The sequence below is a fragment of the Heterocephalus glaber genome, unplaced genomic scaffold, assembly GCF_053883595.1.
Source record: "Heterocephalus glaber isolate CG9 unplaced genomic scaffold, H.glaber_assembly_v1.0 deba00001613, whole genome shotgun sequence".
Taxonomy (NCBI): Eukaryota; Metazoa; Chordata; class Mammalia; order Rodentia; family Bathyergidae; genus Heterocephalus; species Heterocephalus glaber.
In genome coordinates this window covers 38,382,981-38,397,222 of record NW_028258384.1, presented here as the reverse complement: position 1 = coordinate 38,397,222, position 14,242 = coordinate 38,382,981, and the positions used below count along the sequence as shown (strand labels likewise).

The window sequence follows — 14,242 nt, the reverse complement described above, 5'->3', positions numbered from 1 at the left end:
TGGCAGTGGGGTGTGCAGACTGTACGCTGTTGCACAGGAGGGAGTGGCAGCCCAGGCCGTCTTAATTCCTTGTCTGCACAACCTCAAGGGCCCTTCTGCCCTGGTGACAGGTTGATCTTGGCTATTCCACTGTCAGAACCTAGCCTTGTTTTGTTTCCCTCTTATTTTAGCTTTGGTTTAAATTTTGATTTGTAATTGACCCCCCTACACAAAAGCACACACACACTACACTATGTTAAGGGCTTCACTGGGCTAGTTGACTGGAGGGTCAGGAAAAAGAAATGGCTGTGAATTGCAATTGAAACAATTGGTTCTGATGATTTAGAACTCTAAGTTTGGTGAAAAGTCCATAGGAAAATTCGACAAATTCTGCTGTTCTGACAGTCACTTCTGGCTTTAGGTTAAAGCATCCTGGTTTGTATTAATGTTTTATTTAAATTCAGTTAATGCTTTATTTGTTAATCTCTGTTGTGAAATTAAGGACACTTTACAGTCTGAATGAATAAACAAAAACATTCTTTGGGGACTAATTAACTCTTGGATTTCTCTGGCAGTTGTGTGTGTGTGCTTGTGTGTATGTGCAATCATGTGCACATGTTTGTGTGAGTGTGAATACTTTGGATTTGAATAGCATTCTTTATTAGTCTTCACAGTCCCTAGCAGTCCAGGGAAAAGCCTAAACACTTATGTGGTCAGGAATAGGTTAAAAAACAGGCTTTTCATAACCTTGGGAGTTTTCAGCCCCTAAATTAAGAGCAGAAATAGCCCCTTTGTGACCCAAAACAGTGTTTCTTTGATTAGCCTTGATTTGAAATCATCTCACCTTCTGACAGCTCACAATTCAAAAACAAAAGCCCTAAGCACATTCTTGCAAGAAGAGGACAATGAAAATTCTCAAAACCAAAGTCTTGCTTAAACTTTTGGATTTGCATGCTTTCTTCCACCACCACTTTTTTGAAAAAGAAATTACGGTGAAGAGTCAGTAGGTTCCAGTTTTAGTGCTGACTCTGTCAGTGTATAATCTTCCACAAGTTCCTTCACCTTATAATAAAAGAAATTAGTCATACTAAATGGTTTTCTGAACGTCCTTCCAGCACAATATTCTATAAAACTCAAAATTAGATTCTCAAAGTACTGTAAAATTTAGACTTATAAGATGGGCTTATTCAGCCAAGAGGGTAAGTCAGCCAAAACAGAGGTGGAACAGGGAGTAGAGAATGGCAGAGGGGCCATTTTATATTGGTCTTTCTAATGTCAGTGTGTGTCTTATTTTAAGCATATGATCAAATGTCCTCAGTTTCTACTGAGGACAGAAAAGGGGTATAATTTGCTAAAAATGAGTTTTCTAATACCACTACCCTATGTTAGCTTTATCCTTAGCAATTACAAAGAATCCTCACTCATAAGCGTACTTAATTTCATGAGATCTTCCCAATAACACCCTGAGGTGGGCAAGGCAGCCTTCATGTAACCCTTTGCTTATGGTGAAACTGAGAGATAGAGATGTTAGGCACCTAAGTGGCGTCACTCTTGACTGCTTGTGCTCATTTAATGATTTTGAATTGCCTTTTTATTTTATTTTATTTTTGCTTTTCACTGTTCAACAATGGAATTAAAAAGAAATTATGTTTTCCTTTTTTCTCTTTAAATTTCTTTGAACAGAATCTTCTCTGGGCCTGGTACGTGCATCTATATAAGCTGGTAGGCTGGGTCAGAGGACCTTTGTGGTCCTTCTCAGATTCTAGATTATCTGGCCAACAGTTTGAATCTAAACAGCTGCATCTAAGTTCCCTAAGAGATGCATATCTATAGATGTAAGCTATGACTCCTCCTGTGTAGCTTTCTGTGGAAAGCACTGTTCTCTCTGTAACATGTGTATGTTGAATTTTTATCACTTCTTCCTATCCAAGTCACATTTCTCTCACCATACCACCACCTACTATGGGGATAAAGAACACTGAGTATGTCTAAATTGTGCCTAGCTCATGCCAGGGTAGAGTTGGGGCTCCTATACTTAATTTGTATGTAAAATTTTAGTTGGTTTTACTTCTGATTCTTGTAAAAATTACATAACAAGGATGAAAGCCACTAGGGAAAGGGAAAAACTAGCCAGGGACAATACCCCAGAGCCATGTTCTCTTCCCTTCTCCCCCTCAGGTGCCCTCACTTTCTCTTCTACTCACCAAAATCTAAAGTGATTTGTAATCCACCACCCCCATTTCCAAAATCAGATTTCTTAGAGCAAAGTCTGGTTTCTACTCAAAAGCTGACCTCTAGGTAAATAAGCAAATACTTTTGCCCCAAGAATTTGCCTAGCTCCCCGATCCCTTCAATCCTAGTGAGAAGCAAACATTCCCTCTCCCAGCTGCAGCTTTTTACTCCACGTGGCAGGCTCCCTGGACTTATGGGAATTCCCAACTCTCCATCTTCTGGGTCGATCCCTATCCTTGCCTTGGTAGACATGGTATTCCTCACATTTTTTTTCTCTAGGCAGTGGGCCCAAATTCAAGTAAGGCTGCTTAAGAATATGACCTCAGTGCTAAACCCCATACTCTGCCTCACTTAGCCACATACACCACTAGCCTTCAAGCCACAGGGTCTCTCTTCATAAATGTCTGTATTTCCCTTGTTATCCAGAGTCTCTCTGGATTATACTCAAAGTCCTAGCTTTTATTTTGTCTGGCAACTTTCCTAATATGTGGTCTTTAACTTAAGGGCTCCCCACTCCTTGTCACCATTAGGTGCAGTGAGTCAGTAAAGGAGCATGGTCTTCAGCAACATTCCTCTTCTCCAATAGAGAAATTGTTTATGACAATCCCTTACAAATTTCTGGGTTTCCAGAAGTTTTCTGATGATTGGTGATGAACCCCTGGATATAAAGTGTTCGGATTCTCCATGGTCATCAAATCATGGAAATAAAGAACCTTTTCACTATCCAGCATGGCAATAAATTCTAGGCAGAATACCTCAAAGTTGAGCATCATGTTTTCTTTGGAGGGTTTCCTCAATTGAACTAACAAATCTTTTCTTTAAAAAATGCAGTGACCAAAAGAAGCAACATGGTGTGATGGAAAGCTGCACACCAAATCTGGCAATACACAGACGGGGGTTTTGAGTCAGCCCTGCCAGTTTCTAGCTGCTCTGACTGCCATTTCTTCAGGTAGAAAATGAAAGACACAGATTATGTCTATAAAATATGGCTGCTATGAAAAGATTATTAACTAAAATGTAAAATACAACATGTTTCAACAGTAAAGTGCCATACACTGATTTGCTACTTAAGACATTTATCCATTCAACAAATATTTCCTGAACAATGTTTGTGTACTCAACTCTGTGACAGACCATGAGAGGACTTCAGTGTATATCTTGCATTCCTGGAGCACTTTCTGCTTATTTAAAACTACTTTTACTTACCCATCTCAATCAGTAAAACCACAAATTGTCCCAATGAGAAAATTAAAGTACAAAGAGACCGAAGTAGTAGAGCAAATGGAATACAGTTCTCCTTTTACTTAGTCAGAAATAGGGGTCATTTTACCATGTAAATCCAGCAGAATGGGAGTCTACAATTGTATTCTAATGAAAGTTCAGACTCATAGCCTGCTGTTCTCTATTTAATGAGTATTCCCCAAATATTGGTACCCTCATGCAAAATGCAGTCTATCAAGGTTTGACCTATTCATACCAGTTATGCATTTTGTTTTTGAATGAATCTACTGGGATCATACTGGTTTTTAAAATCAAACCTAACATTTTTTTTAAATTGACACTGCTTCTGTCTGTACTAGGCCCTCTTTACAACAGAAATGTCCTTTTCAGACTCTGGCCTGCCTCACCCTTTGACTGAGTAGCAAGGGAGACTTACAAGAGCAAACAGCTTTCCCAAGAATAGGAAATTCCCATTTATCCAGAATGCTCAGGAACTTGGAAGTTCTGGCAAATTAAGTGTCCTAATTGCCTTAGACTAACCTGCATTTACAGTCCCCAGACTCTGGCAATCCACCAAACCTTCTAGGGAAAGCAAGAGGCATGGTGGTGTTTCCTCCTAAGTTGGAGAGCACGTGAAAATTGATGTCTATTTGTGAGTTCTAAAAGAGGAGACTGAACAAACATTTGGGTTGGCTCTGATGCTGCGTAACTGAAAATTATTTCTGATATTACCCGTGCCTTCAAATACAATACACTAATATTTAAAACACATGAGCATACTTAAATCTGATAAATGGAAAGCACTTCAGTATTTTGCAGTGTCCCCATGGTCCCCAATTTAAAAAGCCACTGTTAATTAATAAGGCTATGGAAAAATTGTGGTTATGTTCAGCTTCTTATTCCCTGAATTCAGAGAAAGAGTTTGTTTTTTGTATATATATTGTACATATCATTGATGAAATATTGCAAACATTTACATTAACATTTTTATGATTTTCAAATGGGGAGATTTCTTTACCCAGGGGGAACTTCAATGTGATCTTGAAAGGATATGAAAGGAGACAGTACAGAAGTCTAATATTATACTTTTTATAAAATATTAACTGTCTCACAGAGAGCTTGTGCAGATACTTTTAAAAGTGCTAATGGAAAAAGCTAGGTTTTTTTGTTTGTTTTTGCAAATTTTGTCCATTTTAAAACCTCCTGTGCTTATAGAATATAGACAGTCTTAAAGTATATTTTTTAAATCATTGACATCATGAAAATTTTACAACTCTCTCATTATTATTGAATGTCAGGAGAGAGTCATTAAAATCATTACACATCTATCTTTGTGAATCAAATAAGTGCATTAAAAAGCCTATTATCCCCCCAAAACTATTTAAAATCAAATTTACCTTTCAGATTATCTTTCTACAAACCAGTTGTTAAGGGAGAATTTGAGTGAGGGGCACTCTGACAGACACTATCTAAAGAGTCACTACATTCAGTCTCTGTTTAGCCATGTGAACTTTTTTTCTTTCCTTCTTTTTTAAGAAAAGAAATCAACAGTGTGTTGCAATGAGATAAGAATCTATGATCCACCAAATTAGTGTAATTGAATTTTGAGGTCTGCCTTTTGATTTCAGAGTCTGCAAATGATTGTACAGTAGACTTTGAAGAAAAAAAGCCATGTACTCTTTCTCTCTTTCCGTGTCTTTGAAGGCCATCTGCTAAGCTCTGTTCCTTGCATTAGGCTTTTTGGCCAATAGTAAAACATGCAAAAGACTTCAAATGATAAAAGGGACTTACGTATGTCAAAGGACTTTTAGAATTGAAAGGGGCTGCTTCTCCCCTTGTGGACAAAGTGTGTGATTCTTTGGACCAAATTGTTCTGAACATAGTAATTAGTTTTTCTTTATCTTAAAATTTAAAATTGTACTCTGCCTTGAACTGTTCCTGGCTAATAGAAGATTTCCCTTTAAATTATAATGACTCATGCTTAACTTTCAATCTTCACATCTTTGTCTATTTTCCCAGTGAGCTTTAAAATTCATACTGCCCCATTTGGCAGAAAAAGAAACTGAAGGCCTAAAATGATTAGATGCCTTTCACAAGGCTCCATATTAATTAGTTGTACAGCTTGGTCCCTTCTTTCCTTGAAAATGGTGACTATTTCCTTTAAAGATAAATTTGAAGCATCTAGCTCTAGGAAAAAGTCATTGGGATGACTGCTGTTTGGGTAATTTTAGGTAATCTTTGAAAAATCTGAGCACTTCTTACTCCAAAGGCATTAACAATTTTTCTTACTCTAGGCATAATTTGACACTATGGGTCCTCCTCTGAAGCTCTTCAAAAATCAGAAGTACCATGAACTGAAGCAGGAGTGCATCAAAGACAGTAGACTTTTCTGTGATCCAACCTTTCTGCCTGAGAATGATTCTCTTTTTTACAACAGACTGCTTCCAGGAAAAGTGGTGTGGAAACGGCCCCAGGTAACTTCCTCACCACCCCCTTTCTCTTTCCTTGACCTCCTTTATCAAAACCTTGCTTAGGCCTGGGATGTAGCTCAGTTGCACAGTGCCTGCCTGGCAAGTGCAAGGTCCTGAGTTTGATCCCTTGTACTGAAAAAAACAAAACAAAACAAAAAACTTTGACCCACTCCATTACAGGGAACTACTGTATAGACCAATTTTGAAGTCAACTTTCTTCCTGCCTCTATCCATTTGTTTGTGTCCCTCTATCTCTCTGTCTCTGTTTCTCTATCGTTTTCTCCATTTCTTCTTCTAACTGTATTGAGGTATAATTGACAAATAAAAAATACATGTACATTTATCATGTAAAACATAATGTTTTTGTATACCTAGACATTGTGAAATGATTACCACAATCCATCAATTCACATAGAAATAACTTTAAAAGAGGAAATTTCATGGATCTGTGTTCTGGGCTTTAAGGAGACTAGAATTTTAGTCAAATTTGTCACATTAATAATTTTTAAAAAGAGCAACAACAGAAGAGAAGATATATCATCCTTATTATATTTGGAAGTTCATTTAAGTAAATATGGTAATTCAAAAAGGAACTATACTCTTGTCTCTTTACTAAGTTTACTAAGCAACTTAAAAACAATCTCACACTAGTGAGGAGAAAAGCTCCTTAAAAAGTGAGCATAAATGAACTCTACAGGGAGAAGATGGATTTTGCATGGTGGAGGGGAGTCTTCTTTGCTGCTCTTTGAATATCATCACCTGTATCATTTCACAATTGGCCAGGTAGGCTCTGCGTAGAACTACAGCTTTTTACCACTTATTAATAGTAATTATTAACAGTTGTCATGGTTCTCTGTGGAATGTAGATACATTGTGTCTCAAAGCAAGTCACAAGACCCCTTTTCACAAGCACTATATGAGTGGGAACTCAGTGTATAATAAGATATAATGATAAAGTCTGGAGAACAAGTATCAACTTTGCTATATCCAAAGAATATAGCTGGATAGAAGAATATTCTAGCTGGGCTTCTTTGAAATGTGGATGACAAGATGGATAGGCCACAGAGGGATATTGTGAAAAGCGAGTTCTTGAGCCTTCACAAAACTCTGAAGACATTTTACAGTATTTAATAAGATATCTCTCTGTGTCTTATAATAGAACCACCTCAGTCACTAACTCATGTTTGCCTTCTTTAACAAGCCAACTACCACTCTTTGTGTTGTGTGTGTGTGTGTGTGTGTGTGTGTGTGTAGTACTAAAGACTGAACCTAGAGATGCTCTACCATTGAGGTAAATTCCAAGCCTCTTTTATTTTTATTTTGAGACAGAGTCTTGCTAAGTTTCCCAGACTGGCTTTGAATATGTGACCCTCCTGCCTCAGCCTCCTTAGTACCTTGGATTACAGGTGTGCTCCACAGCAATTATCAATTTTTATTTGAATTTCCACATTTTGTACTCCCAATGGAGTTCCAAGAACTACTTCAGTTTATGCTGGTTGCCACCAGGTGGTGCCAAGATACATTAGTTACATTAAGTGTGTTGTTTTGTATACAACTCAAAAATCATATTTTAGTGATCCTTCAAAAAGAATGATAGCCATTGAAAGTGTGAGACTGGGAATTGGAGTGCTGCTTATTGGTAGAGTGCATGCTCAACATGAACAAAGCCCTGGGTTCAAACTCTACCAAATAAATAAATGAACAAATAAGGAAGATGATAAAGAAAGCGAGACTAGAAGTTCTTTCCATCAGATCTGTGTCTCTAGTTCTTGAGATCCTTGGAGATCATTTTGCTATCCTGTAATAAAAATCTGAGAAACATTAGCAGAATTCATTAGCCACTATTTGAGTATGCACAAAGTAAGACTATTTTCTTCTAAAAATATATCTAGAAAATTGAGATATTTTGTCTGGGAGCCACTCTGATGAGTCATAATGAGGGGTATCACTGTATTGTGATGCTTGGCTATGAATGAAAGGACACCAGCAGGGTAGAAATAGCTGAAAAAGGAGCAGAAAATTGAAAGAGGTTTATTGATGAGTGTCTTTACAGAATAGGACAGACTTGAACATATTTATAGGCTAAAGGATAGACAGTAAAGAAGAGGTTGAAGAAGATATTGAAGATACAGGAGAGAGAAGTAATATGGTCCTGGAAGAGGTGGGAGGAGGTTGGGTGAAGCAGCAAAATTGCAAGTCAGGATGAAGCCATTCTCCAGACATAAGTCAAGCAAAAAGTGCTTCCTGTGCTGGCCAGTCTTTAAACATATCCTTCCCCCCTCTCGAGTCTCAGCCCTTTGTTCTTTACCATTATTGTAAAATGACTGTGGATTTAAACCTAGATGAATTACCTGGGGTGGAACAAACTTAATAACCAAAACAATAGTCCATTTTTTTCTCTGAGGTAAGTGATACAGGAATGATATAGGGGATGAAGTAGGACCTCTGAATGATATAAGGGAAATATTATAATTCCCAAGCTGTTAGATGTCTGATACACTGAGTTTGTGTTCTCTAAAATCAAAGAATGAATTCTAGAAGTAACAGAGGGTCAAGAGTAGGAAATGTTTATTGAAAGGATAGCTCCTGAGAGTCAGGAGGGCTCTTGAATGGGTAGCCAAGGACCCCATTTTTCAAGGCAAGTTTTATAGAGCAATGGGTACAACGTGGGTTAAAGCTATGAACAACCAATTAGATTACAAGGCAATAGTGATCCAATGGGGGAATAAGTCATGTAACAAGTGTACGTGGAAAGAACAAAGAGTTTTTCTAGGAAATGATGGGTCTAGAGGTCTTGATCACCCACTGGGGTGATTGATGTCTAACTAGATTCATTAGGCCAAGTGTTACCTCTTATCTTGTCCTTTGGGGAAATATGCAAGCCTGGTCATTTCATCTTTACCTTGAGGCTTGGCCTCTAACAGATTTGTCTCTGACCATGGTTGTAATGTGTTTTTATCTTTTGTGTTGACTCTGTCAAGGGCCCAGTCCTATCTGACTGCCTATAATATTTTTACCTAACTTAGCTGTCTATAATATTCCCCCCTCTGAAAAGTTATCCCAAACTGCTATGGGGGGACAGGAGACAATGACCATTCTGGCTACTTCAGGCTGAAAGGGCTGTAGTTGTGATCGAGAGTCAGAGATACTGTCCAAAGTGTCTATCTAAAGGTCCTCAATAGACATCAGGCATTCTTGACTTGGGTAAGCATATAGCTTTAAGACTGGAGGAAACAAGGTTAACAAAACAGTTAAGTACATATGGGCCAAATAATAGGATCAACAAGACTATCATGAATATAGCCAACAAATGTTTCCACTAGGAAGAGCCAGTAATAGCCTTCTACACAGGGATATAGAGAAGGTCCAGGGAATTTCAGAATCTGACATGACCTTAACCTGTTGTTTAATATCTTGAACAGCCATTAAGATATTAGCAGAAGTATTAGGAATTTACACACAATATTTATCTTTTACAGTTGCGCAAGTACCCCCTTGTGTTGCTGTCAGAATGTCTAAGACCATCTGATTTTGGAGGATGGCTTGCCTTATTAATTTTATTTCTTCATTTAGGAGAGAGAGAGACTAGTTGAGGTGTTGTTTAATGCCTGTTGAGTATAGTTAGTCAAGGTCTCAATGTGTTCTATGGCATCTTCTAATCTTAGGAAAGGGACAAAGACAGAAGCCAAATGATCATACCAGTGAAACACACTTCTAGACCATCGATGTTGTAGACAGTGTAAATTTGTAAGTTTGTTGATATTTTTGACACTCTTGCCTTGTAACCACACAAATCCCAGAGTGCATCTCCTTATCTATCCAGGGGATAGCCAGGGCCACAAATTGCTCCCACAGGACCAATGAGTGCCACTGGGGGGCTTCCCATCTAATTCTAGGGCAATTAATTCTGTTGCAAACCAGTCTTTGATTTGTAAGGTTATAGTGTATATACATTGTTCTGGGGATGTCCATCTCAATTATTTAGTAGAGTTAGGCTGATAAGTATGGGAATATTTTTTCTGTTCCCAACATAAGGGGACCTTTCAACTACATTGTTCTATATTTGGAGCTAATCATATATAATCATCTCATATCTGAAAGTAGCCATCTTGATATCTCTGATTGTTGGCTCTGATCATAGGACCTTTATTTTTACTTAATAGAAGTTTTACTAGTGTCTGTAGAGAGGCTTTAGTGGAATTTTTTAAAAAAACATTTGATTATGTCCAGGATCATTAAAAGTGAAGTTTATAGGTCACTCAGTTACCTTCTAACAGTGGGCTAAGCTATGAACCACTGAATTTTTTTGTGTGTCTCATCAATGTAGTCTTGTAGCTTATTCTAATCATCTCCTTGAAGTGGGGATACCTACCAAAGAAGTCCTGATGTACTTGACAAGGGGAGCAAGCCATATATCTAGCAAGATATCTGTTGTAATGACTCTGCATATTCCTATGCCCACACTAGAAAGGAATTTCACTCTTCTTTAAGTTGTGAAGTAATTAGTAAAAGGGCTAAGAGCAACACCTTAGGTTACTTATCTGAAGACTTGACTTTCTTTTTGAACAAGAATTTTGAGTCTTCTATGGGTTTACAGGAGTATTTGGATGATTGTTCACACTCAGTGAGAGTCTGGTTCCCAAGGCTTGAGTCAGGTATGGTGTATGTAGGAGTCTCGGCCTGCTACCTTAACAGCTGATGGAGTTGGCAGGATCACAGTATATGGTTCTTCCCAAGTTGATCCTAGGGAAGGAGATGATGAGGGAAGAGACCTACCAATATGAAGTCTCTGGGGCTGAATATAGGATTTCTTTTCTCTTTAGGTTGAGCTTCTGTTAGCTGTTGAAGAATCTGTTGGAATTTAACCAGTAAGGTGGTGTATTTTAATAAGACATCTATTTCTCTATCAAAGAGAAAAATCATTAGTGAGAAAAGGGAATCTATAAAGCATTTTAAATGTATTGAGGCTTAGAATTTGAGGTGTATTTCTTATTTTGATAACAGCTAATGGTAGTGAAGCCAATGTAGATGAGTTTCCTGAGCCATTTTGTGAAGATTTCTCTTTAGGGTCTCATTTATTTTTCTACCTTTCCTGATGATTGTGGCCTCCATGTACAATGAAAGCAATAGAAAATGTCAAGTGCCTGAGAGACACCTTGTGTAACTGTTGCTTTAAAATAAGGCCCATTATCATTCTGTAAACTCTTAGGAAGTCCAAATCTGAGGATGAATTTTAAGATCAAAACTTTTACCATCTCTTGTGCTTTTTCTGTTTTATAAAGAAAGGCCTCAACCCAGTTAGTGAAAGTATCTACCCAGACCAATAGGTATTGGAGCCCCTTTTTATATCTAGCTTTTAGTAATATAGTATTGTTTTTATACCTCTTTTGTTTATATTTTCTGCCAGGTGTTTAAGATCAAATTAAAATGATAACTGTGTTAATTAAAATTAACCTCTTGATATATATCAAGGTCAGGTAAGTCTTCTTGGGCATTGTTTTTGGAACCATGTACAGAGCCTCTCAGCTCCTCTGTTGGTGTCAGCTGCCAGGATGGGTCATGGTCTTTCTTGACCATGTTATTTTCTGTGAAAGCATGGGAGACCTTTCTCTCCTGGTGACCCTCCTTTGGCATACTGTACATTTGTTGATTTCTGTCCTCTGAGGTCTAACAATCTCCCTGCTCAGGAGGTTGGGTGACTCACCAAAGTTGTAGGACCCTGTAGAAAAGGTTCTCTCATGTCCTGGGTCCTCATTGACCTTGAAGGGCCAGGGCCAAAATATTGACTATTCTCTTAGCCCAGTTACCTCTGTAGTTCTTGTCTCTAAACTTTAGTTGTTGAACACTCAGAAGAGAAGAACAGTTATATCAGTATTGTAGTGGGAGCAGTGAGCTTAACTATTATAATTTAATTTGGATATCAAGCACTTTGAAATATTAAGTACAGCCAGAGGACTGTTATTTTTATCAATTATGGTTGTTTTAGAAGTTGAACCCCTATGGAATGTTAACAGTCAACAATTATAAAGTTTTATAGAGAAAACGTATTTTAGCATGACAATCATGGTATTATCTTTGAAACACATTTAACTGTCTATCTTAGTATGGAATAGCTTTTTAGTTAATCATCTCTAGTACACAAAGAAGTTCTCACCTAATTTGTTATCCTTTAATAAGATGTCATCGAAAAAGTGTATGACATTGTCTGGACTACTCAGTGTCCAAGCATCTCTAAGTGTAGTGACACATATATAGCATACACAACACATATGCATTTTTTAAAACTATCATTTGACTGGTGGTCTCATGGTGGTTTGATATATATCTCTTATCACAAGTAGCTGGAGCACAAAAGAGAGGCAGATAGCTGAGTTCTAAGAAGAAGGTTATCATTCTAAACAATACTAGTTTTACATCTTAGAAGACCTGTATACTCAGAAGGCATGAATACATTTAGTACATCATGAGATTAGCAATAATGAATGACATAGCTATATGGAAACCTTTGTCTCAATTTAGTTTTGTACTATGGGTATCTTTTAATATGAAAATATTGTTTTACCCATAGAAAACTTAACCTTTTGGTGGTAACCAAGGTAAACATAATACAATAATATGTTTAGCAATGTTTATTGGGGTGTATCTCTCATAAAACTATGGAAACTATTGGGGTCTCATTAGTGGATAAAGGCTGCAATAAGATGTTTCCAGGCAGTTGCTCCTTTATTCACCAAGAGGGGTCCTGTCCAGCAGTTTTCCCAATCTTATGGGGTTTCTATTTAATTGTCTTAACAAATTTTAGATGACCTATGAGAACTGGATGTTAACAAATAACATTATTTTTGACCAACAAAAGACTTCCAAGATATTGTACACAGACAACAATATGTATTGTATTTGTAAAACCAGACTTGGCATCATTTCGATCAGCTGGCAACCTGGGTGGAAGCATGTCCTTAACTCTAGTGACACTTATCTACAAGCCAACTTATAGACAATTTTTTTTTAATCCACAAAAGGCAAAAAAGAAAAGTGTTGAGTTTAAATGAAACAGCTGTAAGTGTTGTAACTAGCTATAGATTAGACACACAGATGGAGAAGCACACATAAGATGATTAGTTTATAAACCAGATGGTGCTCAGATGAGTTTGGCCAAGCTGAATTATAATATCACTTTTATTCTTTTAGATTTGTAACTATAAATAAGGTTAGTCAGAACTTTTATAGATCAATTAACAGAGGTCGCCTGTAATAAGAATTTGAAAGAATAAATACCTTTTACTCTGATATTTTTTCTGCATTCCATTTGGTCTTAAGAATCTTGGCAACTTTGTGCTCTCTTCCTTCATTCAGTCTCCAGTTCAGTCATCTCTACATCTTTTGTCATCTACTTAGACCTTTTTCTTCTAATAGTATTTGTGGAACTTTTCCTCCTCAGCAAGGGGCAACCCCAAGGCAGCTTTTATTGCTTTTTTTTTGGGGGGGGGAGTACATTTTAAAGGAGTAAGAGATTTTGACATTGAGTTTCCCATATCTGAAATGCAAGAAAAAGAACTGGCATCCCAATAATTTCTACTTGATTTCTATATTCTCAAGGCATTCCCCGAGGTGACTCAGCCCTAGGGCAGGTGGCTGCCTTCTGGAGAACAACCAGAAGATAGCATGGGTCCAACTATCCACCCTTTTACCAGCACATGATCCTATTTTCCCTGGGAATTCGAGTTTTTAACTCTAGCAAGTGTTTCCAAAAGCACAGGTTACAACTGATTTCAGCTGTAACAATCATTTAAAGAAGGAAGCATTGCTGGCAACACAATAATCAAGAGATCTAAACCACTGTTTTCCAATTATTTGAAAAAGAGTGAAGAAAATAGATCAATGAGCAAATTAGAGCACTTCTCAGCCTGTGAAAGAAATCACCTCCAGAGACAGATAATGGCTCAGGAAGTTTACTTCAGGCCTTAGGGCACAGACCCCAAGGCATTTATATTATCTATCTAATCACCTGAGCAATCTTCTACAGCAGCAGGACAAGGTTAAGATTTATTCAAAATCCACTCTAAAACTTTATGTCCCTAAATCTGTAACACATTTATGAAGTTCACAAGTCAAAACATACTCATGACTCAGCAATCACAACTTACATGTTAGTAAAGGCACACTTATCAGTTTGTATATGTGTCTGAATGAAGAAAAAGGCTGACTAAACCTCTTTCTTACTCCTAGTTGGCATATGTAGAACACAAATGTAAATCACTTCTTGGAAAGCTGTTCTCTTCTATGACGGGCAGGTCATTGTTACAAGCTGCCTTAGCCTGAGACCCCCCATGGAGAGGTGT

General features: G+C 37.5%; 1 protein-coding gene across 2 annotated transcripts in view; it reads left to right on the top strand.

Moving 5' to 3' along the window:
- Capn6 (calpain 6) overlaps positions 1 to 14,242 on the top strand; it is a 33,787-nt gene that overhangs the window by 666 nt on the left and 18,879 nt on the right. The window contains exons 2-3 of one of the 2 annotated variants that reach the window (XM_021241628.2): positions 3,043 to 3,160; positions 5,727 to 5,906. In XM_021241628.2, coding sequence (XP_021097287.1) covers positions 5,742 to 5,906 — 165 coding nt within the window. In that variant the 5' untranslated portion in view covers positions 3,043 to 3,160; positions 5,727 to 5,741. The remainder of the gene's footprint in view (positions 1 to 3,042; positions 3,161 to 5,726; positions 5,907 to 14,242) is intronic. The other variant, XM_004861429.3, reaches the window with a different exon arrangement.